General features: G+C 40.1%; 2 protein-coding genes across 3 annotated transcripts in view; one reads left to right on the top strand and one right to left on the bottom strand.

The window, feature by feature from the left end:
- lrtm2a (leucine-rich repeats and transmembrane domains 2a) overlaps nt 1–5,930 on the top strand; it is a 35,029-nt gene extending 29,099 nt beyond the window's left edge. For both annotated transcript variants that reach the window (XM_049566682.1, XM_049566683.1), the window contains 2 exons: nt 107–264; nt 1,532–5,930. In XM_049566682.1, the coding sequence (XP_049422639.1) occupies nt 107–264; nt 1,532–2,061 (688 nt within the window). In that variant the 3' untranslated portion in view covers nt 2,062–5,930. The remainder of the gene's footprint in view (nt 1–106; nt 265–1,531) is intronic.
- Nucleotides 1–26,898, bottom strand: part of cacna2d4a (calcium channel, voltage-dependent, alpha 2/delta subunit 4a) — a 157,461-nt gene that overhangs the window by 95,461 nt on the left and 35,102 nt on the right. Inside the window, exons 14-27 of the mRNA XM_049566695.1 lie at nt 26,474–26,607; nt 23,229–23,306; nt 23,057–23,137; nt 22,813–22,887; nt 22,559–22,645; nt 22,392–22,463; nt 22,100–22,161; nt 21,156–21,223; nt 21,032–21,077; nt 20,832–20,929; nt 20,385–20,478; nt 19,748–19,840; nt 17,682–17,809; nt 14,022–14,090 (exon numbers count right to left, since the gene is read on the bottom strand). Coding sequence (XP_049422652.1) covers nt 14,022–14,090; nt 17,682–17,809; nt 19,748–19,840; nt 20,385–20,478; nt 20,832–20,929; nt 21,032–21,077; nt 21,156–21,223; nt 22,100–22,161; nt 22,392–22,463; nt 22,559–22,645; nt 22,813–22,887; nt 23,057–23,137; nt 23,229–23,306; nt 26,474–26,607 — 1,185 coding nt within the window. The remainder of the gene's footprint in view (nt 1–14,021; nt 14,091–17,681; nt 17,810–19,747; nt 19,841–20,384; nt 20,479–20,831; nt 20,930–21,031; nt 21,078–21,155; nt 21,224–22,099; nt 22,162–22,391; nt 22,464–22,558; nt 22,646–22,812; nt 22,888–23,056; nt 23,138–23,228; nt 23,307–26,473; nt 26,608–26,898) is intronic.

Raw genomic sequence — 26,898 nt, 5'->3', positions numbered from 1 at the left:
CTACATGAAGTGATTGCCTGCTTTTTGAATCAGTGCCACAAGAGTAAATTTTTCTCTTTAGCTGGAGCCAAGACAATAAATGCATGTTATTCTAATTATGTCATAGGTGGCTGTCCCTAGCGGGTAACAGGCTTCACGGTTTGGAAAGGGCAGCGTTTGAGCCACTTGCCAACCTACAACACCTGGAACTGGGACACAACCCCTGGGAATGCGACTGCAACCTCCGTGATTTTAAACACTGGATGGAGTGGCTGCTCTACAGAGGTAGGTGTTTGATTTATGTCCAGGAGCTCTGAAAGGGTGCATATAATTTCAAACAGGGGAAGGGACAAGAGGGCAAAAGAGTCATGAAAAAGTGGGCAGAATGCTAGTTCAGTTCAGAGATAGCTAGGTGTGTGTTTCTACTTGTGCATGCCTGTGCTTCTAGCAACATAATATAACCGCATCAGTGTGTGAATACACATTGCCACGCTCATTGTGTGTACTGTGTGCATTATCCACGTGTCTCCGCAGGCTGTTTAATACATCAGATAACCACATCTGCTCCCCGCTCTCTCTTCATGTGTAAAAATCTACATTCACCGCAGCGCCTCGGGCCTCAGCTGCCCCGCTAATGAAGCATCTCTTCTCTTTTCTGCTCCATTCTCCTCCTTTCTTCATCCTGCTCTCTTCTGCTTTGCTGGGCCCAACTCCCCAGCTCAGTTCAGTACGAGTCAGACGGAAAACTGACACGCGGCAGACATGATAATTTAATAATCATCAGAGCAGCAGAGAAAAATTACAAGGAGACATTTGGTAGTTGAACATGAAAGCATGACAGTAGCTGTTAAAAGGGGAGATGGTGCACGATATGTGTTATAGAAAGTAAGACAAAGCACCAAACAAGTGTGAAATGCTCGGTGACAGCAGCCTGTGTTGACTCCCATCTCCTGCAAACCACTTCAAGCACACACGGCTGGGATATTTGGAGATATTTGGAGAGCGAGCTCTGTTTGCAGAGGGGTTTCTTTTGTCACACGCTGAGATAAAAGCATCTGGGGGCTAAATACCACTTTACTCGTTCAGTCTCTCTATTATCCTCCGCCTTTATCTCATTGTTTCTGTTGCTTTACGCATCTGAGGGTGCAGATCAATGGCTCTCTAACATGCGACCTCGAGACGAATACTATGTGTGGAGACAAATGCAGCATGTGATGATAACAAAGTAGAGCCCCCCACCCTCCTGCCGCCTGTGGGAATTAGTGACTCAGATATTTCTCTCTTCCACACACAGCTCTGCTGAAGCCAGGCATGTCATCTCATGAATTATAGAAGGGCTTAGTTGAGGCTATCTCCAACTTAGTGTAGAGGGCACAGCAAACTCAGTGTGTGTGTTAAGTGATGTATGACTCATCCTAGTGTTGGCACAACCACCCTACTCTCTGTCTTTCCCTCTCTCTCAGTTAATTGGTAGTGCTTTACAGGCATAAGGCATTTTATAAATGACCTCTCCCTGTCCTCCTGTCTCTGCACCTCTTTCTCTCTCCTTCAGGGGGGAAGGTGGACGCGGTGGAGTGCACGCTACCGAAGGATCTGCGTGGGCGAGACATCCGTGGCGTCCCGGTGGAAATGTTCAACTACTGCCTACAACTTGAGGATGAGAACGGGGGAGGAGGTGAGGGTTCCCGTTCCGGACAAGGAGGCGGTCCTCCCTGCAGCAGGAACGCTCTTAACCCCAGTGGGGCAACACCAATTTCTGACAGCAGCAACACTGGTGATGACTCCTCTTCAAACACAGGAGGTGGTGGAGGAGGAGGTGGAGGTGGGGAGCCTCCGTCGGATTGCGTACGCGCTCGTTACCGACCCGTGAGCGTGCGCCGTGCCATCGGCACAGTGGTGATTGCTGGCGTGGTGTGCGGCATCGTTTGCATCATGATGGTTGCAGCCGCGGCTTACGGCTGCATCTACGCCTCGCTGATGGCAAAGTACCAGAGAGAGCTGAAGAAGAGGCAGCCGCTGATGGGAGACGGAGAGGCAGACGGGGAGGACAGGGAGGAGAAACAGATCTCCTCTGTGGCCTAAAGGAGTGACGGGACGGGGGAGGGCTGGCGTGTCAAAGGGTGAAGGTTGGAAGGGGTGAAAATTAAAAAGGGCTCAAAGAGGAGAGAGATGGAAGAGCTTGTTTTATGCACACAGACAGTTACGGTATCTCTCCCTCTGACTCTCAAACTGACACCTTTCTCCCACTTTTTGTCTTCCTCTCTTCGTCCTCTTTCTATTTTTAACCTTCTCCCTCTCTCCAACACCGCACATACACATACCTTATCTGTTCCCTGATTTTCTCTTCCATTTGGAGCCATTCTCACTGCAGTATTTGTTACCAATCATCCCTCCAACTCGCCTACCAACCACCTACTGCTGCTCTTGGCTGCTGCTGAATTTACCATTATATTGGCTGAGAGAGGAAAAAAGGATTCTCTCTAGCATGAAACATATCATTTAAGCTGTTACAAGACACTCGATGTGTACGGTCAGTCAGTGTTTGTAAAACTGGATCGAATTTTCAGGGATTTACAGTATGTACGGTGTCGAATGGACCAATATTCACAATGATGAGAAGAGTCTGTGGTGTGAGGTAGTGCCCAGCTCTCCTTTTGTCTGCATCTTTCTCCTCCTCCACTTCAGAAGTTCGTCCAAAAAAACAGTACCCCAGCCAAGATCCCTTCACCCTTGTCTGGCCTAATGCTCCTCTGACATTCCTTTGTACCTCCAAGTCCCAAAGAAACAGGCACTGGTGGAAGTCTTAGGGGAAACAAAGGCAACTTAATGAATAAACTCAAAGAGGTGTCTTTTATGTAGTCAACGCCTCTAATAAAGATTATGAGAGGAAATCAAACACAGAGTCTCCTGAGTGTCACATCTCTTGAGACTTGTTAGAGATGTTTAATATGGAACAGGAAACTAATTGGATCGACAAAATGATCATTCATGGATGGCGAGACCTTTTAAATACATGAAGTCAGAGACAACAGCTAGATATTCTCCCCTATTCGATCACGTCTGTTTCTCCCCAGACCGTCTATGGACCTATAACATCCTCCAGATGTCACAGACTCAAGAGGAACACACCATTTAAACTGGAATTTGCTGTATTTGTCACATTTGCTTGGAATAAGCCTCTTGCTTCCTTGATGCTTGTTAAATGATTGCGATCGATTTCTGGACAAATCAAAAGCCTCTTGTCGTGGTTAAAAAGCAGTCAAGCTACTTTTCCGGTACCTCTTGGACTACGCTTCAACGCTGAAAAGTATTCACAATTGTTTTAATGAAGTTATGGAAATTAAAAGGACCACAGACTTTGCTTTAATACAAATATTCATTTACAGACTGATTTCACCCCTCAGAGGTGAATGTTTGCTACTATGGCACGGAAGCACTATCTCAGAGAACCCTGTCTCCTGGCAAGGACTACAAAACTTCATCTAAGGACTACAAACTTCAGACTCCTGCACTTTATTTCTCTAATCAGATCCCCTCTGGCGTCCCGCTCCCTCCTCCCCTCCCTGTCTTTCTTCCTAAAATGGACGATGTGCCCAGAGGGATTACAACGAACAAGGGATTAAACAAAAAAGACGCTGCTATTTTTCCCCCTCCTACGCGTCCTTTTATCTCTCCATCCATCTTCCATCCTGTGCTATTTATGGAAAGTATTTCACACTTCCTTAAAGACTTCCACCTCCTTCCTTTCCTTTCGTCCATCCCTTCTCCCATATTGTTGTCCTTGTGTCTCTCCTCAAAAGTCAGCAATATGCAATGGAAGTCAATGTCACCACGCATGGAAATCCTGTCACCGCCAAAGAGTCCTTCTGTTTCATATGTTGTAATCATCACTTATTCTAAAAGAATCTGTTTGTTAAGCACTCTCTCATTAAGTTTGCTTTACATTCATAATTATTTATGTCCTGAAATATCAATGTAAACTTCAACATTTCGTGGTTAGCAGAGCACTAAATTTGTGTCTTTGGTGATACACAATCTCAAAAATCTGGCTTTCATTGCATATTGCTCCCCTACAGTAAAACTGTTGTACCCTCCCAATTTTTAATTGGCTGGAAATAAACCTATATTAATAGTGTGTTATCTTATACCTGGGTATGATACAGATAAATATTATTCTATTAGTCTCTAATATGGTGTGTTGGCCCAGCGATCCCCCCCAAAATGTTTTTTTGACGTAACTGTTTCTGGTTTTCTGTATCAATTCATGATGTATGTCTTTTGTTGTGTTAATGACGTCTATGTTTTGTTTTAGGTTTTAATATCTCTGTAATGTTTATTTGTCGTGTTCATTTATTTGTGTTCAGTAGTTGGTAAAGTTTCTGAAAGAGGTGTAGAGAGAGTTTGGCCATTGAGAGTGAAAAGGGCCCCATGCTGCTGCCTTGTCTCTGAAATTTATTAGGATGACAGTATTTAGCAGAGAATCATGAAGGTGACAGATATGCTTATTGTTTTAATATAGCTTTTTCCATGTAGTGCTATAGGAGTAACTTTAGCTCCTACAAATAACCTTTCAATTTGGCATTGCCGCTGCCTGTGTGGCAGTATCAAAATACCAGACAGAACATTTACATCTAGAAGATGTTGGGTTCCAATTTTTTTCAACTGGATATTATTACAATATCTTAACATGATAACTGGTATGGTTAAGCTGTCTTGAAGACATGGCAACTAATCCAAGTGGAAAAGGCCTCAGCGAACGTTTATGGTCCTTGTTATATTAAAAAATGCAAAGGCTAATGCCTTTATGGGATGGGACGTGAGATAAAAGACACCAGCTCAGGCACAAGATAAAATGTTGGCATTGTCCGTCTCTGAAAACCATGGACATCTTACATTTCTTTTATACATATGTAGTTTAGATTACATGTGTATGAGCTGAATGTCTAAAGGATGGGATGGTGGATACTAGCATGACACTTTTTCTAATGACAGACAGGACATATCCAGCAGTCTTTGTAGCAACCAGTCTTGGTATTTCAAGCCAGAACATTACATTTCCTACACTAACCAAGTGGTTTTTGTGCCTAAACCTAACCACATGTTAACCATAGCATTACAACAACATAAAAGCGCAAATTTAAACATCAAGAAATGTAAAGTGTGAACATATCAGCAAGATATGAAACAAGCAAATGTAACATATTTGTGTTTTGCAGAAACATACAATGCCAACATTCTGCCGATTTGGTCAAAGAAATCAGTGTTGAAGGCGCACATAAATCTTGCAGCATTTATGAACATCACACTACTTCTTGCATCAGCAATGATACCCAGAGTAGTTGCATATATTAATAAATATTTGTAGGAGATGAAGCTGGTCTGAAGTCAAGATGCACAAAAACCTGAAGAATTATTGATCTTGAATTGCAAATGAAGTCAAGATGCACTTCAACAACAGCTGCCATCTCACTGGTATAAAGTGATGAAAAAGAACTAATTGATGACTTCAAATTGGATATTTTAAAGGGATTTAAATGTGTACCGTGTAAACGTAGCCATGAATTCCACAGGGACTTTGGGGCAGTAACTGGAAAAAACAGACAATGGCTAAACTCTGTTTATGAACCTAGAAACACTGTCCTCTCACCCTCTGGTCTGCAGGTCTTGTGTTGTTGGTAGCTAAGTATCTTAGCTAGCTGAAACCTGTTCCTATAGCCTGTGCGTGTAAAGAACAATAAATTATAGTTTGTTACGTAAAAACTGCAGCAGTCATGATGACTGAGGGCCTCAAAGACTATATTGCCCGGAAATCGATGGTGTGTTGTCTTATAATGATGATTGTGATTATGACAATGATGATATGATGGTGATGATGAAGCATTTCCTGGTCAATATGCATTGATTTAAATAAAAACATGTTACACTTATGTCAAATTTAAATCCAGACCACTGAGAAGCTACAACAAAGTAGTTGATATTAGTAGGAATTTGTAGATAAAAATTACCTTCACAGACCACATCCTGATTCCAGATTTACGTGTGAATATAATTTGTCAAGTAACATCAAAAAGTGGGGCCTTTCTTATCCAAAATGGAGGGAAGGAAATTATTTGCAGTATACAAATTACATTTTTGTGTGAAAAAGAAAGTCAGAAAATAAGATGTCAGGAGATATCGGCAGAAGCTGAGGTGGATTAGATACACCAGGTCAAATGAGAGCATAAATCAGTCATGATAGCTCCTCTGTATACTGTGTCTTATCTCATTTTCTCTGTCCTTTGCCCTCTATCTCCTCTCACCTTTCTCTATTTCTCATCTTCTCTCTCCTTCCCTTCTCTTCTCACTTATCTTGTCTCCATTTATCTTTCTGTCGCCTCTTCTCCCATCATTTTTTTAGTCTTTTCACCCTCCTTTCTCTCATCTCTGCCCTCTTTATCCTTCGCTCTGTCTGGTCTATTGTGTCTTTTCTTCCCCTTTTCAACTCCCCCCATCATACCTCCTTTTCTCCCTCATTTTTATCCTAATTCCCTGCTCCCTCTCCCCCTCCTCCATGTCAAATATTTCTCTCTGTCCTTTATTCTTTCCCTGCTCTCACTCTCTGTCTTTTTTATTTACCTACTTATCTTTCTTTCTTGCTCTCTTTCTTCCAGTCTGCTTCTCTGTCAATAGGAGCGCATTAGGTTTATTTACATACAGCCTGTCACTTCTGCCACAGAGATATACTAAGCCATCGCTGAGCCTTAGAGGAGTATAAACACAGTGTTTTTTGTAGTCACTGTTGACTGATTTTGGATCAGCCTATGAAATACCAAATCCTTGGCCTTCATCACAGAAGGAGAAATTAAATCTGCCACCAAATCAGCTTGGAAGCTAAACCCAAAAATGATACTGAGACGCTGGGGAGGAAACTGACCAGCTCTGACACTGTTCAGACAAACACTGACACTCAGTGGTTGGAAATGGAATTACAGCCTTTTTAGCTGCTTATAGTCATGCAAATATTGCTCGGTTTCTCATTTGCTGGAACACATTCGTCCATTCAGACGTTAGTCTTTTTTAAAACAGTTCACACACTAACCTAAACTGAGAGTTGCTGGCCAAAATGCACATTTTCAAAATGCTCTAACACTCACAAAACATTAAAGGCATGCAACAAAAGCAAATATTCCTATCAAACAACACAACTTGTGGTCAAACTACTATATCTTATTAATCAATCACTGAACAAGGAACAAAGAAATACAAAATACAGCTATCAATATTAGGGCTGGATATCTGTATGCAATACCTTTAAGGTAACAACCAAATACCAAGTAGTATAGAAGTGTGTCCGGTCAATCAATATCTGCATTTCGATTCTTTATGTACCCAAATCTAGAAAAGAAGTTTGGTTTTTCTAGCTGCCAATCCCTGCAACCGTTCTCAAATTTAATGCAACGTCTGAATGGCCTACTACCACAGCAGCCACAACCCATACAGCGTATTTGTTTTCAGTTTAGTGCGCCGAGATGCCACCAAAATGTCTAAAAGTTTGCTGGCATTTTACACAACTGAATGCTGCCGTTCACATGATGGGTTTTGATGAAGTACAAAAAAAAGGTATCAAATGAAGTACTCTATCAGTTTCATATTTTTTTAAACTATACCCAGCCCTAATCAACATTAACTGGTTAAACCTTAATTTGTGATATATATTTGTGCCATTTGTCGATACTCTACATAGTTATAGCAGGTGCCAAAGAAGAGGCAAGCAACCCTATCACAGAACAAATTGTACTCTTTTCTCTAAAGATGTTTTTACCAGAGATAACGAACCCTTCTACACTCTGCACCTGCAATGTTCTTTTCATTCATTTTACAATATTACATTCATTATTCATTTTCAGGTGCCTTTGGCCTCTTTGATCCATGCTTGCAAATAGTAACACAGATGTGGCATCTTTTATGGATGGATAAGGACTGGCTGCTTGTTGAAGAGTTGTGCGAGGGAGATTCACACAGGTGTGTTTGAGACTCCCAATTATGCAAGTAATTTCCATCAGGTGTGAATAGAGATGCTTTTCTTTTATTCAGCACAGTTAATCCGATACAGATTTATGACAAAAAGTAAGTATTTCACTAATGGAAATATGGTCTATTCATAAAACTGGGCTGTCTTTGTGGTAGAAAGATGCAACTACTTTTGAGAGATGACAGAGAAAAAGGGCTGCCGTTTGCTTTTGCTCAAGAGGTAGCAAATCTACAACTACTAGAATGCACTGCGCTGCATTAGACCAATAAATGCTGGTGAGTGACACAGCGCTAACCTAAATTATGTTTCTGAAAACATTTTAAGGCAAAAAGTAGGCAATACAATAAAAGAATCTTGGTTTATATTTGATCAGCACTGCTTTGTTTTACTGTTTGATGTCAGTTTTCAGCCTCTTTTTTCACTATAGAGGAAAGCTGCCCACTTCCTGTTCACAAATTCTCATATTACAGCCAAACAGTGCACTAAAATATGTTTCTGAGGACATTTTAGGATCTTCGTTCATGTGTGATCAGCGCTGCCTGGTTTTACACTTCAATCTGAGTTTAGTCTGAGAGAGAGAGGAGCAGGTCTCTCGCTTGGTCCGCTTCTATACTCTTTGTGTCCGTGGTAGTGGGCATATGAAAATGCAGCAGTACAACCTGTGGTTCGAGCAACAGCCTTAGAGCCAGGGAAAATCCGCAGTATGACGCGTTGGAGGGAAGTTTGCCATAGTTCATTTACACGTAATACCTACACTGTTATGATACAAAGCTGGTTAAAAATGAGCAAAGTATCACTTTAACTGTTTTTAAAAAGGGTGTGAACAATGTGTGAAACCAATGACAAAGTGTTCACACATTTGCAAGAGCAGACTTCTGTTATGCTAAAAAGGTGAACATGAATATCAAGTGGATCCCATTTTCATTAAGTGTGTCTTAGCAATCAAGGAAACGCATTTTTATTATTTGCATTTAACAGAAACTCATCACCTCACCTACACGGCAAAAAGCACCTTTTGTACGCCGTGTTCCTCTCTGAGTGAACGTCTGACAATTTAATCTAAAAATTCGACAGCAATATTTGCTGCACACATCTGTGCAAAGAGTCCCTGAGTAAGCTACTGAATATAAAGCAACTTTTACAGTGGTTCACATTTGCATGCTACAGAGCTGTTAAGAGCAGTTTTTGTGTTTGTGTACTGTGTTCACATTGCATTTTAGGATTTTAGTGTCAACACATTCAAAATTGACATTGCTAATACACACTCGTACAAGTGTAACAGTCAAGCTAAATGTGTGAGCAGTACAGCATTTGTGTTTGCACCTCATGACAAAGCAGCTTTTGAATATCCCCTTGTGTTCAGAAGGTAAACGTGACCCTCGATATGAAAGCCGCCCTCGCCTTTGCAGCAAGACACAGCTGTAAAGAGGAAGTGAGCGGACAGAGGAAAGAGAAAGAATGACAAGACAGGGAAATGAGAGTAACAAGGGCAAGAGCGAGATGGAGAAAAATGAGCAGGGAAGGGCGACAGGTCTGACAGCTTCGGAAGAGAGAAGCTGCGAAAAGAGAGATGTATGTGAGGGTTTAACAGGGCAAGGAAGAATGTCAAAGGATGAAACACAATGAGTAGTGTGCGCATGTGAGTGTGTATCTTTGTGTGCGGGTGTGTTAAAGAAAGTCGGAGAGAGCAAGTCCATAAAACATTGATACTGCCTTTCCCTCTGTGTTTCTGCTGAAGTGAAGCAGCTGGTAGAAAAGCTGCTCAACTTGACATCCAGTGATGCTGTGGTGAATAAAAACATGACCTTTGACCTCCGATCAGTGGTCATCATCAGACAATCCACCACCAACATACACAACTATAAAAGTATACTCAATAGAGTGCAGATCTCAGCCAGGCGGCTGCCCGAGCTGATCGTGGCCATTCTAAATAATTCCTGTCATTTCAGCAGAGGCGGCGCAGCAAGTTTCTGAAGCTAATAGAACACACGCCTCGTCCATTTTTGATGGAGCTGTGGCGCGTTGCAGAGAGCAGAACAAGATTTCCTGCTAACAGGCACTGTACGTGAAATATAGATACAATACAATTCTGAGAGGTTTGAAACTCCAGGAATTGTAACACCAAGTCCTAACTGACAAATCTGTATTTTTAACGACTACAGCACAGCCAGAAATCTTTGATCTGTGTCATTCATAACTGGACTTTTAAAAGTATTAACTTTATCTGTAGGCTACAGCACAAGAAAGCAAAAAATAACAACAATGTACATAACGAAAATTGGCAAAAAAAGAAACCATTTAACCACATAGCCTGCTTAGAAGCACAAATATCAAGGAAAAATGACCAAATCTGCCAGTCTACAAAATCAAGTTGGCAAATGCTCTGCTTCTGAAACACTCCGTTTGATGCCATGCAGCGAACAGAGCAAAGCCTTGTTGCAGCTGGGCCCAATGGAATTGTCCCTTCTGGCTTCCATACATTCAAAATGGCAGTGAAGACAACAAAAACAGGGACTAATTCATCTTGCAACATGCCTAACTTTAGTGGATTATAACACATTGGGTGTGAAATTTATCTGCACATACTCCAGATAAAAATAAATCCAAAATATATTATGGATGTGGTCTACAACAGACTAGCTACGGCTTGCTGTTTTTAACCAAACTGAACCGTTTCTGGAAAACCTGCAGCCCCCATGAGCTGGTTAATGCCGGGATCACACTACACAACATCTTTCTCTGTTCCGACGGTCACTATGTCAGATTAGGTGATTGTGGAGTCATAAAATCGTGCTGTGAGTTGGCCGACAGACATGACACACCACACAATGGTCCACACCAATCATCCCTGGTCATCTTTCACGACGTGTGTGATGTTGGTTACTCTTGTCCTATTTTTATTATCAGTACTATTATTTCAGTCACTGTGGCTGTTCATGTGCCAGCTGAAATGTTACTACAATAGCATTCTAATCTGGCATAGTGACTGTCAGAACAGACAAAAATGTTGTGTAGTGTGAACCTGGCAAAACATGCTAAACTTTCTGTTGGGATGTCGTGAGGCGTCCCAGACGTGGGATGTTGTCTACTACAGTTGTCGTCTAATATAACACACTACACGAGATAAAACAATGGATTATTGCGTATGACATTTCGTGTTGACTGATATCGTGTTGTGCGAACCTGGCATAAGAGGAGTGAGAAGGCAGCAGTCAGTGACAGCGTAAAACAGTCAATGAATCACCACAAACAAGAAAGATCCCTGAGCATACAGTCATGTGCACACAAAATATTAGGCTGATTGGTCCAGTAGTTTGCAAGATTAGCTGCGGACAGATGGCTACACACACTCAAGCACACATATAACCAAATGCATGATGATGAGATAAAAATCAATTTCTCTTTACATCATTTAACTTATTACAAACATTTTACTTTGCTTCTCTTGAATAAATATTCCCTGTACTTTCATGTAAAGGCTGTTTTTAGATGTAACAGTTATTTCAGATCTGCTGTCTGTTCTGTTACTGCAGGTTTATAATAGGTACAGTAGCAGAGCTCTGGATTCAACACTGTGATGTTAATGTTTCCAAGCAAGCAAAGGAAGAAAGAAGGAAGCAAAACGGAGAAAAAAAACATAAGAAAGAGAGGCAGCGAGATTAAGAGAGAGACAGAAACACATCTATTTTGAACTCTTTCTCACTCTCCCTGTTTTCCATTTCCAAAATAATACGATTTTCACACCTGAGACAATTTCCACTAAAGCTGTGAAATACAGATAAGCACGTGTGTTTGTGTGTGAGTGTGTTAAGTTTCCTCTCTGTCTGTCTGTCAGCATAATGAGACACCAAATGCATGCAGCTATACACTAGACAGAACACACACGCGCACATGTGCTCTGAGGATGCAGTTCCAAAGAGTCTTGTCTCACAAAGACAACTATAACTGATGAGTGAGTCAGTCATAGATGGGCTTACCAGGACAAAACACACACACACGCAGTAACACACACATCTGGAAGCAGTGAAACAAAGCCAGGGACAATCAACAATAAGTCAAGAAAAGACAACCACACATTGTCATCAGGAGCTTGAGTGTAATTAGAGATTTGTGATCACAATTAGAGGTGGAGCTATACATCAGCAGGCCAATGCTGTCGGCTGAAATCAGGTTCTGATATCACAGACTATTGGTACGTCTGTGAACACTGGCAAAGAAAGAAAGAAAGAAACTGCAGTGGTAAATGTTTAGTGGGTCATTATTGACCTTGGAAATGGCAGTTTAATAAAAAAAACAATCTTACCCCAAGTTCCTTTTAGTAACTGTTCTGAACCTGTCAATCATATCCTGTGCGCTGCACCTGAATCCACATGCTATGTCTTAGATACCCATTATGTGTGCTATTGTTTAACATAGTTTTGTGTTCACAAACAGTAGTATGTAACTTTACAGACGCACTGAACTGTAATTACTATATCACCTCCTGAGAACCTTTTTGCAGGTTGGAGACATGTAACCATGGTAACCTATGCCAACCTCAGCTCTACCTGTAATTTAAAAATGAAGCTCAGCGTAAGTTCAATCAGGAAGACTTTCTTTACGCTCATCCATTCACAAGTCTCTCCCTCCCGCTCCCCTCCTCCACCCTGTTCACCTCCAGCCATCGTATCCAGAGTCCAGGGCAAGCTCAACAAAGGCTCATTCCTCTACTCATCTACATCATCTGCACCTCTCTGACTGAAATAATTTTAAAACTATATTATGCCAAGCAAAGTGAAATCTTACACTTCTTACATTCACTTACACTTAAATTAAAGCGTGCTGATGTTACAGAACTGTCTTAGTGGCTGCTTAACATTGTGGGATATGTATGCCAGTGTAGCATCCAGTGTTTGCATGCTGTAGTATTTAACCAGAAATAGTATGCTGTTCACATACTATTCGTTTCATACGAAGGTTTCCGGACAAACTAAAAAGATGGAGTTTCCTCAGCTGTGACAGAATTACAGATGTTAAATTTTCCATCTTATTAGTGCAGTTTCAGGATCTCTTTTCAAGCTGGGTGTTTTAATTCCATGAGGTGAAAACTCTATCTGCTGATGAAGATCAGGTGATATGATCCAAAGCTCCAAAACATCTACTAAATGGACGTTGAGATAAGACTGTTTTATCGGCAGCATTTTTGTGAATTTCTGACCATATTTTTATCAGTTCACAATTAATATATTTATATGTGTTTTTATTATTGTTGATTAAATTTGATAAATGCCGAAATATCTTTTCTTGTTGAACTGACAATAATATTATTTACACAAACAATTTACAAAACGAATATTGGACAGTATCTTGTCGTCAGCTTTTTATCATTCTCAAGTACTGATGTCATTATTGACCAAAAGAAATCCAGTACTGGTCAGGTCGAAGTCTGCATTGTTTATCTTGCTGTAGAAATGTAAGGATCTCCACGTTTAAGATAAATTACATGCAGCTCACAAAATCCTCTTGTCCTAAAATGACCTTGTTATCTTCTTTAGAGCAAGTTCCAGTGAGGACAACAACAGAATAAGCTTAAATAAATACCAAACTACGAATGAAAAAAGCTAAACTCTTTTTGTGTTCTGTTACAACACAACAAAACTGTGACCAAAGATGCAAGTCCACAGCACATCCAGTAAACAGGGCACTGACAAATCAGCACATCAATGCCAAAAACGCTGATTGGAAAGCGATGATACACCAGCAATCGCCATCCAATTAACAACTTCACATGTCACCAACAAATCAGCCAATTTCACCATGCGATACCACATGAGAAGACAGATAAGAGAGAAAGACAGAAAGAGCTGAGAACATGTGGGGAGAGGACACTTTGCAAGAGGAGAGTAAAGTTTAAAAAGAGAGAAAATTGCAAGTGCATGTGAGGAAAAAATGAGACTAAAAAAGGAGCAAGAACGAGAGAGGGAACAGTTAAAAAATGTGTGTAAAAGACAGAAAAAGAGAGGAAATATTTAAACAAAAGTTTTCATCCTACCTCCAGCGATGGCAGTTTTCTTGCCCACTGTAACAGTAACAGCAGTGGTGGCGATCACTATCCTCCCTGCTGGTGGAGCAAAACACACACAATTAGCAATAATCCACAGAACGTGATCAAAACATGCAAAAACATGCTTTTCACAAACACACACATAATCCTACCATACACATACACATGCATATTCATGCACAGGAGCTGAAAAGGAAAATGCTTCTAGAAATATTTATGTCCTCTAATACTGAATTTCCAAGTGTGAGAGCACTCACTGTGATAGTGACAGCTGACGTGTTAGCAAAGATATGCCAAAATGTGGTTTTGTAAAATATGTGGGTGACAGATTGAGTTAGACTCAGCTGGTAATATTTAATACAGTCATGCATTCGTCTTGTGTGAGCCTATTCACAGCCGCCGTGCCAGCTGATGCCAACTGTCACCAAGCTGCAGAGTCCAGTCAGATTAACATTTTAAGCATTATGTAACAGGGAGTGTGAAAACTAAACGACTAATACACTCCTAACAGAAGGACTCTGTGTGTTCCGTGTGTGTGTGTGTGTGTGTCTATGTGCCCCATGTTTATAATTCTGCATGACAATTACACATTTAGAAAAGTCCACAATTTGGATGACAATGGGATTTCTTTTTGTTTTTGCCATTGAATATTGTAGCATAATGTGGTAACAGACTGACTCTATGAAACCAGATTTTTACTTCTCAACAAAAATCTGTCAAAGACAAGAGAGATACCGACTCAGCACAATCCAAAATGAACTAGAAAGCTTACTGATTCCCTGAGAGAGGAGAGGAGGTTCCTATACTTTAATTGCATGCCCATGCGAAAGAGAGAATGAGACAGGAGAAAAAAGAGAAACAGCAGAGCAAAAAAAAAAGAAAACAAAGACAAGTGAAGAAAAAAGAGACCACACGACTTGTCATGCTTGGATATTAGTGGTGAGGAAGAACAGACTGAGGATGAATAAAAAGAGGAGGCATGCCAAGTATAAGTAAATTTTTTCCTCTACCCTCCTCCTCCTCCTCCTCCTTTTCCGCCTCCCTTCGTTTTCTCCCTCCCTCCTCCGCTCGGACCTCCACCTCTTCTGCACTCGAGGTGGCGCTATAGTCAGGCTCATAGTCCCTGAATTTATCTGAACACAACAAACTGCATCTAACATCAACCTAAAACACATGCAAGACACTTTTTGTACACTTGTACTTTAATGTTGAGGTTTAAAATGATGGCAGTATAATAAAAAATTTCATTTTATTAATGTAACATGAAACATTTATCGCCATCTTCGTTCATTTATAAAGCCATACTGTGTAAACTCCCATCATACATTTGCACTTTTATTGAACAGAGATCTGACTGTAGCTATAGTCTGAGATCTTAAGATCCTGTCTTGTGCTTGGACTGAGCTGGGAAATTAAGCATTTATGTGCTTTGCTCCCATCACTTGGTATAGCCTTCAAAAATCTTTGAAACTAAGACAATTGCTCTTTCTCCAGGATTTTAAAGCTCTCATAAGTACAAAGGTGATTGAATCGCTTGGGACTTGTCAATGTGCGTAGATATTTTAAAACTTAAATGTGTTACTGTATAGTATCTCCTGTGTTTTTATTGTGGATTAAGTTGATTGTAACTTTTTCTCTGTGCTGCTGTCTTGGCCAGGTCTCCCTTGAAAAAAGAAACTGTTGATCTCAACAGGACTTACCTGGTTAAATATGGGTTCAACAAAGATAAATAAATAGAAACAGGACTGAGAAATAGAGCCTCAAACTTTCTAAAAATGTGAACATCCTCACCCCAAAATTAAAAACGCATATTTTTCCTCTCACCTATAGTGCTATTTATCAGTCTAGATTGTTTTGGTGTGAGTTGCCGAGTGTTGGAGATATTAACCGTAGAGATGTCTGCCTTCTCTAGAATTTAATGGAACTAGATGGCACTCGGCTTGCAGTGCTCAAAGCCCTCCCCCCTTGACAATTGAAAAACAGCATTGTCTCTTTCCAGAAATCATGACCCGGTTACTCAACATAATTCACTCATTTTCAGTAGCCACTAATCCTGTTTGGGGTCATGGGGTGCTGGAGCCTATCCCAGCTGACATTGGGCGAGAGGCAGGGTACACCCTGGACAGGTCGCCAGACTGTCACAGGGCTGACACATAGAGACAGACAACCATTCACACTCACATTCACACCTACGAACAATTTAGAGTCACCAATTAACCTGCATGTCTTTGGACTGTGGGAGGAAGCCAGAGTACCTGGAGAATACCTACGCTGACATGGGGAGAACATGCAAACTCCACACAGAAGGGCTCTAAGCCCTCCAACCCAGGTTTGAACCAGAAATCCTCTCGCTGTGAGGCAATAATACTAACCACTGCTCCACCATGCCGCCATCCACAGACCTTGTTGTGTGCAATTTCATTAAGGAACTAATTCCCTCTACTGAACTACACACGCCAACTGTATCACTGCACAAAAGTAACTTGCATCTACTCATGGGCGAGAAGCTCTTGCTCATGATGGTGCTTTAATGTTAGCCAGCAGCAGATTCATGCTGCCTTTTGTGCAGTGATATGGTTGGCTGGTGTAGTTCAGAAGGGAAAAAAAACAGTTCCTACATTAAACTGCTCACAACAAGATCTGTGGATTATTTTAAGTAACAAAAGTCAAATGCATTTTTTGGCACTTTGAGCACCATAAGTCCTATTCTATCCTATCTAGTACCATTATATTCTAGAGAGGGCAGACATCTTTAAGAAAAACAAGTAACGGGAAAATATGTACTTTTTATTTTGGGGTGAACTGTCCCTTTAAACGTAATGCCATGCATAGATTTAGTACATACAGTTTAGTAGCTGCTGGAAGTAATAAACAGCCTAAAAAACACAACTGCATTTAATCTGGACGTGTAATTAAGTGAGGTAGTTGATATATATGCACACACTCTGCAGTCTGTAATCAGCCTCATACTCAAAATACGACAAAATTAAATTTAAGTCTACACTATTAAGTGAAGATTAAATTCAAAGCCCTGTCTTTTGTTGCTGCCTGAAGCACTTTGCAGCAAATATGTTTTTTTGAAGCACTTTAAAAAATATGTTTCATTCCAGCAGAGCTAAATAAGAAAATTAAATCCAGAGGTAGAGAAGGGTCGGGCTCAAAATCCCATCATGTTACTGACTTTCATGTCTCGACTGCATATACAGAAGGAGTTAAGTGTTAGTGTGATGTGATGATAAAAGTGATGACAGTAGCTGTTAGCGTTGTTACTCTGAAGCCATGGATTATTCTTCACAACAGCAATATTCCCAGAATATGAACTGTGGTGAAGAATAAACCGAAACAGAAAATCCATCAAGTCCGAACTGACACATTTTTCCAAGTGTATTGGATACAAACGACATACATTTACAACAAAGTAAACAGACAGGAGCAGTTGTAGGCTGCTGGCTGTAGAGAAATGAGCCTGTCACTGAGAGATTTTTGGCTCAACTTGCTGAACATGGCTGAGAAAATTGGAAATAAAAAAAGCACAGGAAGTGCTGTGTGTGCCCATGTGTGTGTGTGTGTGTGTGTGTGTGTGTGTGTGTGTGTGTGTGTGTGTGTGTGTGTGTGTATGTGTTTGCTCAGTAAGGGTATCTCCTCTACCTTTAGTCTCCTGTCTGGGCATGTAGTATAGAAACTGCCCAGCTGGATTCTCGGATGCTCTGCGGAACCACACTGGGAAATGGTCCAATGTGAACATATTCTCCTTGTCTGAGGAGGTCAGGAAAGACCTGTGGAGAGATAAAAATAAACCTTGAAGGAAAAGAACGTCCTATGTACTGACTAATTATGATAACAAGAGGAAAGAGGGGAGATTTAAAAGGGGATAGGAAAGAGAAAACAATAGGAAGATTTGGGGAAAACTGAGGAAAGACAGTGAACACTCATTACTTGCTGCTCTTTTATTGACCACCAGAGGGTGAACTCTCACCTTACTGGAATTGCAGCTTCAACTCAGCTCTTTTTTACTGCTATAGATTTCATAAAATCAGTTTAACACTTAATCTATTTTCAGTTTTAAACCTTTTGATTGTAGACATAATGGCTAGTTGGATGTTTCTGTTTGATTTGTTTTTATTTTGAAATACAGTGTTATCACATCCATAACCTAAAAAACAAAAATGGATCTACAAGCAGTGAAAAAAAGATTTTAGTGCCAAGAGTAAAAGAAAAAATTGTAGGAAAGAATCTTGTATGACAAGTGTGACCTCTGAAGCCTTGTTCTCATTTAGATTGACTCGTAATTAATTTCATTCTCAAGGGATGGCTATGAAAAAGAGCCATAACATACACACATCCAGAAAGGTAGAGATAAAGGCTAAAATAAAATAACATAAAAAAAAAATAAATTAAAAATGCTTGTAGCTGTTTGGCTTCACATAACTGCACACGTTAGATATCTGGACACAGAGGAGAATACAATAGGCAAAAAAATACTAAATTAAAAGTATATATATATATATACATAAGAAAGTTAAAAACTTATCTGTTGACTTTTTTTAATGCTGCAACCCTTTTAAATTCTAGGGTGATTTCATAAGTTACAGTTTAACAACTCTATGATTTTATGAATCAGTTAATCCATGTTTTAAACTGTTCTCACTGCCCTCTTACATTTAATTGCCTTGTCTGTTTTATGTCCATGATGTCTATTTTTATGTGAAGTATGCATTTCTTGTATGCAAGGTGCTATATAAATAACGTTTATTACTATTTTTGTTATTATTAAAAAGTTAAGGATGTTCCTTCAAGTAATTATCTTGACAAAGTCAGGTCTTAGAGGTTTGACATACTGCACCGATTTATCCCAGTGCTGTACGTTAATGTCCATCTTTAGGTGTAAAGAGAAAGTCACCTTTTCCATCATGTAAATATTCATTGTCATATTGATTCAGTTATTTATAATATGACTGGCATACATCATCCATCTTCTGGTCAGAGCCTTATTCCCTGCTGCCAGCAATATACCCATTAAGTATTTGCCAATACCTTTTGCGTCAGGGGGGATATAGCCTAAATATATGACTTTCAAATCTAACGGTATATCTATGTTAGAGATGGATTGAATTGCTTGTGTATTTCTGTCCAGTAATACTGTATATCTTGGCAATCCCAGAAAACATGATCGAGGTTTGCAGGTTGACAGCCACAGTTCCTCCAGCATTAAGCACTACCATTGTCATAATGTGCCGTCAAAAAACAAGTAGTGAAAAATCAAACTTCATTTTTTCCAGTAAAATTCCTTCCACGCATGAGATTTTGTGCTTTTCCATTGAAATACACATATACCTTGCCATTCTTCATCTGTTATTGACAGGTCTCCTTCCTTCTCCCATCTGTCTTTTACATATTTTGTCAAATAAGCTTTCAGACCATGAAGAGACTTAGACAGAGTTGAGAGATGACCATTCCTTTAATATCTGATTAATACGCATTTATAAATAGTTGGATAAGGGTGTACTGGCTTCTCTGGGTTGGAGGTATCTATAAAAATCTCGCTTTCCTATTTAAAAAGTCTCCCTTAATGTTTGGATGAGTTTAATTTGTCTGTATGATGCCACATTAAGATGTTACAACTCTTTTATCCAGAATTTAAATCTATCATCCAGCTTATTTGATGTAAGATGTGATGATATATAATATACAGAAAGATTGTTTTTATTACTTACTTGGCAATTCTCTTCTCAACACCAGCATATCTCTGGAATCTCATCAGGCCTGAACGAGTGCCCAAGAATGCCGTTTCCATCCCCTCATCCATACTGAAAGAGAGACAGAGAAAAAAATGAGACTGACAAAGAGGGAAGTCGAGCAGGTAGAAGGGTAAATGTTTTTGTTTTTTTTTTTTTTTAAAAATAGATTTATCATGTCGAAAAGTCCATGTCTTCATTAAAGTGGAAACTGACACGTTTTGGTTTAATTTATCATGATGAAGTAAATGTGGATTGCACAATGTAATGGCTATAGAACAATGACCCCATCTGCATTTAGATTGGTTCCCTATAAGCCTCGTTTTCACTGTGCAATTCCGTCTGCCACCAGATACAATCTCCTGGGAAAATGAGGGCTCAATTTACAGCACAAATGAAGTGCGTCAAACATTGCACAACCAAAATGGGAAGAGGATGGTGCTCTTTTTTCCCTGGTAGCTAATGAAAACTATCCCCATTTACAAAGAAGTATCAATGTACGTTCTTTGCATCCTCAGTAGCATAAATGGCGGACAGTGGAACAACCAAGGTTAATGTGGACATTGAAAGTGATCTTTGTCTTGACAGCAGCGTGTGCATGCGTGTTATTATTTACCCAGATGCGTTGAGCATGAGTGCCGTCCAGTAGGCTTCCATAGGAGCCGTGACCACAGCGTCAAATAGAGTTTGTTGCAACAACTGCACATCACCTGTTGAGAGAGAAAAAACATAAATCTACTACTAATGATGAATATTAGCATTTGAAGGTCAGAATCACATCACAATTTACCTGCAAATTATGTCCAGACAAATTTTAACTTTTTAAATGCTCAATTTAGATTACTACATCTTTCAGGAACACACCTCACAAATAGTGTGATCAATAATTTGGCAGAGTTTGACCACTATTTTTAATTTTACTGTGATTCAAAGACAATCTCTCACAAGATCGGAAAAAAAGTTGACAAAGATGGAGTGGTGTGTTCAAGGATACGTCGTACTGTGTGTTATTTTTTCCTGCCATCTCTGATGTGCATGTGCTGAATTTAAAGCGTCCACTTACACTCCAGATCTGGTTCTTTGCCAGTGAGGTACAGCACCACAGCCTGCATTTGGGTCAGTTTACGGTGGGCCGGGTCAATGTCTGTCTCACAATAGGTCCTACAAACACACGCACATACATCAAAAAAATGTACTGTAGTCATATTTTCACAAAGAGCTTCAACTGTAATATCTATGTTTTGCTAGTTATACAATACTCACCATTCAGTAGCTATGCTCAGGTCTGGAGCCAGTAAGTCATGGAGACCTGAAGCAAAAAAGACGTGAGACAGAGAGTAAGAAAGACAGAGACAAATACAGAGAAGCTTAGACAGAAAAGACTTACCCTCTTCAACGGAGACGTTTCCAATAAAGATATACTGTCCATATCCTCTAGTCAGCACTATGCCCAGACTGTCAAACAGAGAAGTTATTTGTTATTGGCAGGATGATTCACGCTCATCATAACTCTTATTTCTGCAATAAGCATTTGTTCCTTCATTTCCATAACCGCTTATCCTGTTGGTGGTCGCGGGGGGCCTGGAGCCTATCCCAGCTGACATTGGGTGAGAGGCAGGGTACACCATGGACAGGTCGCCAGATTATTGCAGGGCTGATACATAGAGACAGATAACCATTCACGCTCACATTCACACCTACGGGCAATTTAGAGTCACCAATTAACCTGCATGTCTTTGGACTGTGGGAGGAAGCTGGAGTACGCGGAGAAAATCCATGCTGACACAGGGAGAACATGCAAACAGAGGGTTCAAACCCCACAGCCCTGGTTTGAACCAGAAACCCTCTTGCTGTGAGGTGACAATGCTAACCACTGCAATACTGTGCCACCCGCATTTGTTCCTACTCTGAGCAAATGTGTAGGCTAGACAGAAAAGAAGGATAAACAAGATATAACCCTCTGCTGTTCACAGTATACCAGAGTTGTGGTGTCTGTGGCAACTGTCCTATGCAGACGCACCAGACGTGACAAGTTCTATGTCAACTAGCCAGAGCTACAGGGGGCAGGAAGTGAGGAGAGACTGTAGCAACAGCGCAGCAGCTAGGAATATGGCGGAAGTTATGGTGGTAAATACTAACAAGTTTTCGTTCCCTCTGCCCTTGTTTTTATGGGAAACCTTGCTGGAAGATGTGAAGAGAGTGGTTTTGGGGGCGCGGGAGACGTGGTAAGCTTCTCTGCAAGCATACAACAGTGTGTGCAATAACTCTTAGCCAGAGAGGGGAGATAAAAGCTCTGCAGTCCAAGTTTAGGTTAAAAGCAATTGAACAAACCTGAATGGTGTCTCGTTGATGTCGGTGTAGAAGTAATCATTCTTCAGGAACATCACTCTCCTCTGTGAGAGATACAGAGACAGACTGAGTTTGTAAAAATGATAATAAACACAGAGAGACAGACAGCATGTATTTAAAAGATAAAAAATACAGAGCCAAATTATCTGCAGATAAAAAAAATAAGAAAAGACAATAAATCTGCACAGGAAGAATCTAATCTCTGAGCTACCGTAACAGTGCCTGTCGCTGTCTTGACAAACACAGACAGACTCACAAAAACAGAAGTACTTACTCCTTTATCCACTGACGTTCTCACGTCTAACGACAACATCCCAGTTTCTCCTTTAACCATAGCTGTCCTCAGCTGAAACATAGTTATCACATAATACTTGTTTAAGGATCCTGAAAAACACAACTCAGACTGACAAACTGTAAAGTGACAGAGTGTCTGTTACTCACTTTCTCTTCGGTGTCTTCCCATTCCACCTCTGCCAGATCAACACTGTTATAGTTGGGTTTTGGCTTGAGCGTCTTCCCCTCTTTATACTGTCACATACATGCACACAAACATACCAACAACAAAACAAATCATAAGGAACCTATCCCATTTTATCATGCTTGGTTGACGGCATAAAATCTGTCAAATGGGTTGTAAAGTTTCAGCAGTTTCTCAGCTGCAGTAATTCACCATACAAAATGATTTTTGTCTGTACCAGAGGTCGTAGGTCAGGATGAGACAGGATGTAGCCGTTGTTGGTGATGAGGTAGGCGTAACCATGGACGCCAAGCTGAGGAGACAGAAAGAGATAAGGACACAACACACAACACTCATTACTGTGAAAGATATTATAAATCAAATGTCACAGACTGCCTCAGAGAAGAATCACTATAGAGTATATGTATTTTATTCTTGTTCAATGACACAGAATATTATTCTGTATATTGTGGATGGTTTACCTTGTATCTCGGAGCTAATCTCATCAGTTCTCTCAAGGGCACATCAGTTCCTACCACTCCCAGCAGAATCCCATGAGACAGCTACAGGAAACACACAGCGGGTTCATAAATGCACTATTTCAGGTCACCTTAAGGGTAATGGTATTAATGGTGATTAAAAATGAATACTTACTGTCTCTTTCTTCTTGCTGAACACAGGCATAGCTACCGAGGTCATCAGGAGCAGGCTCTGGGCCTGACTGTTGAACAGCTGTGGTACACACATTTACAAGAACAACCACAATGACATACTCTGTGTTTTTTTATTTATTCTTCTGTTAAAGCTAAATTAGTTTGCCAAGTTAGGAGAAAACAAATGTAAACATAAATGAAGTCGGTTGATATTGTTGCTGTTGGCCAAAGGTGAAAAATTAAGTGAAGTGGAGGTGGTTAGGGAGGCTAACGGCTTACAGAGGGGAAACAAAAAGAAGCTAAGAAAAGTTCCAGGCTAACTAGCTTCAGGCTAGATGCTAACTAAAAGCTAATGTTGGCATTTGAAGCAAAGGTGTAGCAATTAAGCTAACAATAAACTACTGTTAGCTGTTGACTGGAAATAAAAGACTAAGCAATACATGACAGATGCTATAACAATATACTAAATTTTATACAGCTTAAGTTATTCAAGAAGGAGGTTTAGCTAAACAACATTTGAGCTCTAACGTTAAGTAACATTACCTCTTTTGTGGTCGGGAACTGAAGGTGAAGATGGAGGAAAGACGACAAGCATGAAATGGCAGTGAAAGATGCGTATGAAAACAGATACTGAGATAAAGGAGGAAACATAAACCAAAAAAAAAAAGAAGCAGGCAGAGGTGGGGGAGCATATAAGGAAAAATTTGAATTGAACAACTGGCGTGTTTTTAGTTAGCTAGTTAAGTTAACTTAATAGTTGGCTTTGTGGCTCAACAATTGCAGTGTTGCTAACAGCATACCACAAAGTACAGTGATGTTTTCAGGAAGAAATACGAGAAGGGATTAAATTCACTAAAACATTATAGTCACTTATGCTTTGATAATTTGAGGGATGACTTTTTGCTTTCTTACTATCATTTAAATGGGAAGGTGGCGTCTAACGTTAGCTTGTTGCAGGGGCTGGAAGTGCGTGTTAGCTGCCTAGCTGCTGTCAAGAAGTGGACGAATATTCTCTTTGTTAAAGTATTATAATCTCTTTTTTTTTAAATGCGTAATAACTAATGAGTAATATATTTCATTTTCCAAATAACATGCCTAACACTAGTTGCTAAAAAGACCAATTCACAGTGTTTGTCTACAATAACTTCCAGGTAGAAAACTCACACTGAGCAAAAGCTGCCTCAGTTGGTTAGTTTTTTAGCTACCTAAAAAAGGCTCCGGGAAAAGGCATTATCAGTTTAAGTGTACGCTACATTAAGATAGTGCTGTCATGATACCAAAATCTTTGTTTCGGTACCGATACCAATATGAATTTCGATACTTTTCGGTACTTTTTCCTAAGGAAAAGTCCTTTTGGATACAAACCTTTAGAACAAAAAATAGTAACGGTGTAACGGTACCAAAAAAAATCATGGTTCGGTAAGTACCTCGGTACGGACGTCATGGTTTGGTTGCTCAAATGTTTCACCAAGTTGGTGTTGTCTCGTGTTGTCTCCCTTTGCGAGGCAGACTTTCTCTTGCCTTTTTTCACATGTGCCAGCTGCGGATTGTTGATACAGGTGTTGTCATACACACCACTTGCGCAATCTGTGCTCCAGTAGAAACAAGGAAGGCGTTTGTGTGCATAAATGAATTAAATAAATTAATGAATTGAATCAATTTAAAAAGTACCGGTATTTTCCAAATGCAGTATAGTACCGTTTGGAATACTCTAGTACCATGATACTATTTTAGTACCGGTATACCGTGCAACACTACATTAAGAATATTTTCACTATTTCACCTTGCCGTCAGACAGCCTTTTCCAACGGGGAACTGAAGCCGCTATCTCACCAGACACCTTTTACAAATAGGCTACAGTCATTTTGCTTCACAGAACACTGGAGTTGCTGGTCTACCACTGTCTCCATTAGTTAGTGTATAAGGTAAAGTGGAGAAAATATTCCAGATATAGCATACACCTAAACTAATATTTATTTTCATATGTTTGATCGTCTGAACGTTACCTTCAGACAACACTGTACCACTGTGGAACAGACCGTATGAATGTGTTAAATAGTGTAAACATATTTCTGTAAACTTTATATCAACAATTTATCAAACCAAACTGTCATAACTCTCTTAAAAACAAGATAATGAGTTATAGTTCAGTGTTTGATTAATGGTTTTACATTTAAAAGCCTGTTTTCAGTGTCCTGGTGTGTGTTTTTCCTGATACTTATGTCACCACCATTTATTGTGGAGCTGCAGGGTTGCTGTCAGCTTGTTACCAAACTACTAAATTCTGATTCGTCCTCACTAACATCAACTGGGAGAGTTAATTTTACCCTCCTCTTCTTTGAAGAGTCACAGAACAATATTGTATTTATTCTATTAATGGAAGAAAACTGTGTGTAAAATATAAGCATACAGTATGCTCTGCGTAGAGGACTCACAAAGTGCACTGTTGTAGTAGACTATACAGTGTCATAGCGTGAACTTTATTGAAACTATAATTATTAAACTTATCAAGGTTAATTTGTAGAGATAAAAAAGAATATTAGGATGACTGTTAGACATTTGAACAGTATATAAACCTAGATACACAATACCTAAAACTATCCAGGTGGGATTACATAACGGTACGATTTGCATTTTAATAATTTTCTGTTACTTAATTATTAAATAAAGTACATTAAGCGATAAACAAATAACTTTTACCCCTTTAATATGGTGAATCTATTTTTTCCAGATTGTAAAATGACAGAAAAATGTGTTTTCAGACCATTTTCTTTTAGAGTTGATGGAGGTAAACCATGTAAGAAAGGCCCACAAGAAGGGACTCAGTATGGCCTCCAGAAAGTCATATGAAAGTATAAACAGTGCTACTAGTTCTTGGGTCGTCGGTGGCTTAATGGTAGAGCAGGCACCCTACGTACAAGGCTGTTGCCACAGCCGCCTGGGTTCGACTCCAGCCTGTGGCCCTTTGCTGCATGTCACTCCCTCTCTCTCTCCCCCTTTCACAGAGAGGGGGTTTTGGGGGTGCTGGAGCCTGTCCCAGCTGACACTGGGCGAGAGGCAGGGTACACCTTGTACCCTTGAGGCAACATGGTACTGTAAAGTGTTAAACGTTTTTATAGAGAGATTGCAGTTGAATGTTTATTTCTGTTGCCCTGTATGATGGATCATTACGCCAGATAATACTGATGAAAGATAACAGTGTGTGTTTCCCAGCAAGCACACTAATAATGGGAGAAGCAGACTGACCACACTGTCCATATACGCCTCAGTCCAGATGATGTCGTGATCATGGTTAATGACCATTGGCCGGCTGAGAACATGGAGGTACTCCATAACGTTTTCCTGGACGTCAGCCAGTGTGGAGACGTGTGTGTAGTAACCTGCAGGACATACAAATATATGTACACACACTTTATATATATATTACTCAGATGGAAAACCCAGGACCCATAAATTTTAGCAAAGAAAATGTTCACCGTATTATTTTTATCTTTCTGCTTCTGGCCTTTGGGTATTACATTTAAGCAGCAATTTCACTTATCCGACTTCAAATACCACGTATTCCCAAAAAACACTAAGCTGTTTTCAATGAAAAAAAAAAACAGCTTGAATCTCTCATCAGTGGAAATGTGTTTTTGGCTTCTTTTTTTTATCAGCTTGGCTTAGTCTAA

Source organism: Epinephelus fuscoguttatus, linkage group LG22, assembly GCF_011397635.1.
Source record: "Epinephelus fuscoguttatus linkage group LG22, E.fuscoguttatus.final_Chr_v1".
Classification (NCBI taxonomy): domain Eukaryota; kingdom Metazoa; phylum Chordata; class Actinopteri; order Perciformes; family Serranidae; genus Epinephelus; species Epinephelus fuscoguttatus.
The sequence above is the reverse complement of the archived record's forward strand: the minus strand, read 5'-3'. Positions and strand labels throughout refer to the sequence as shown.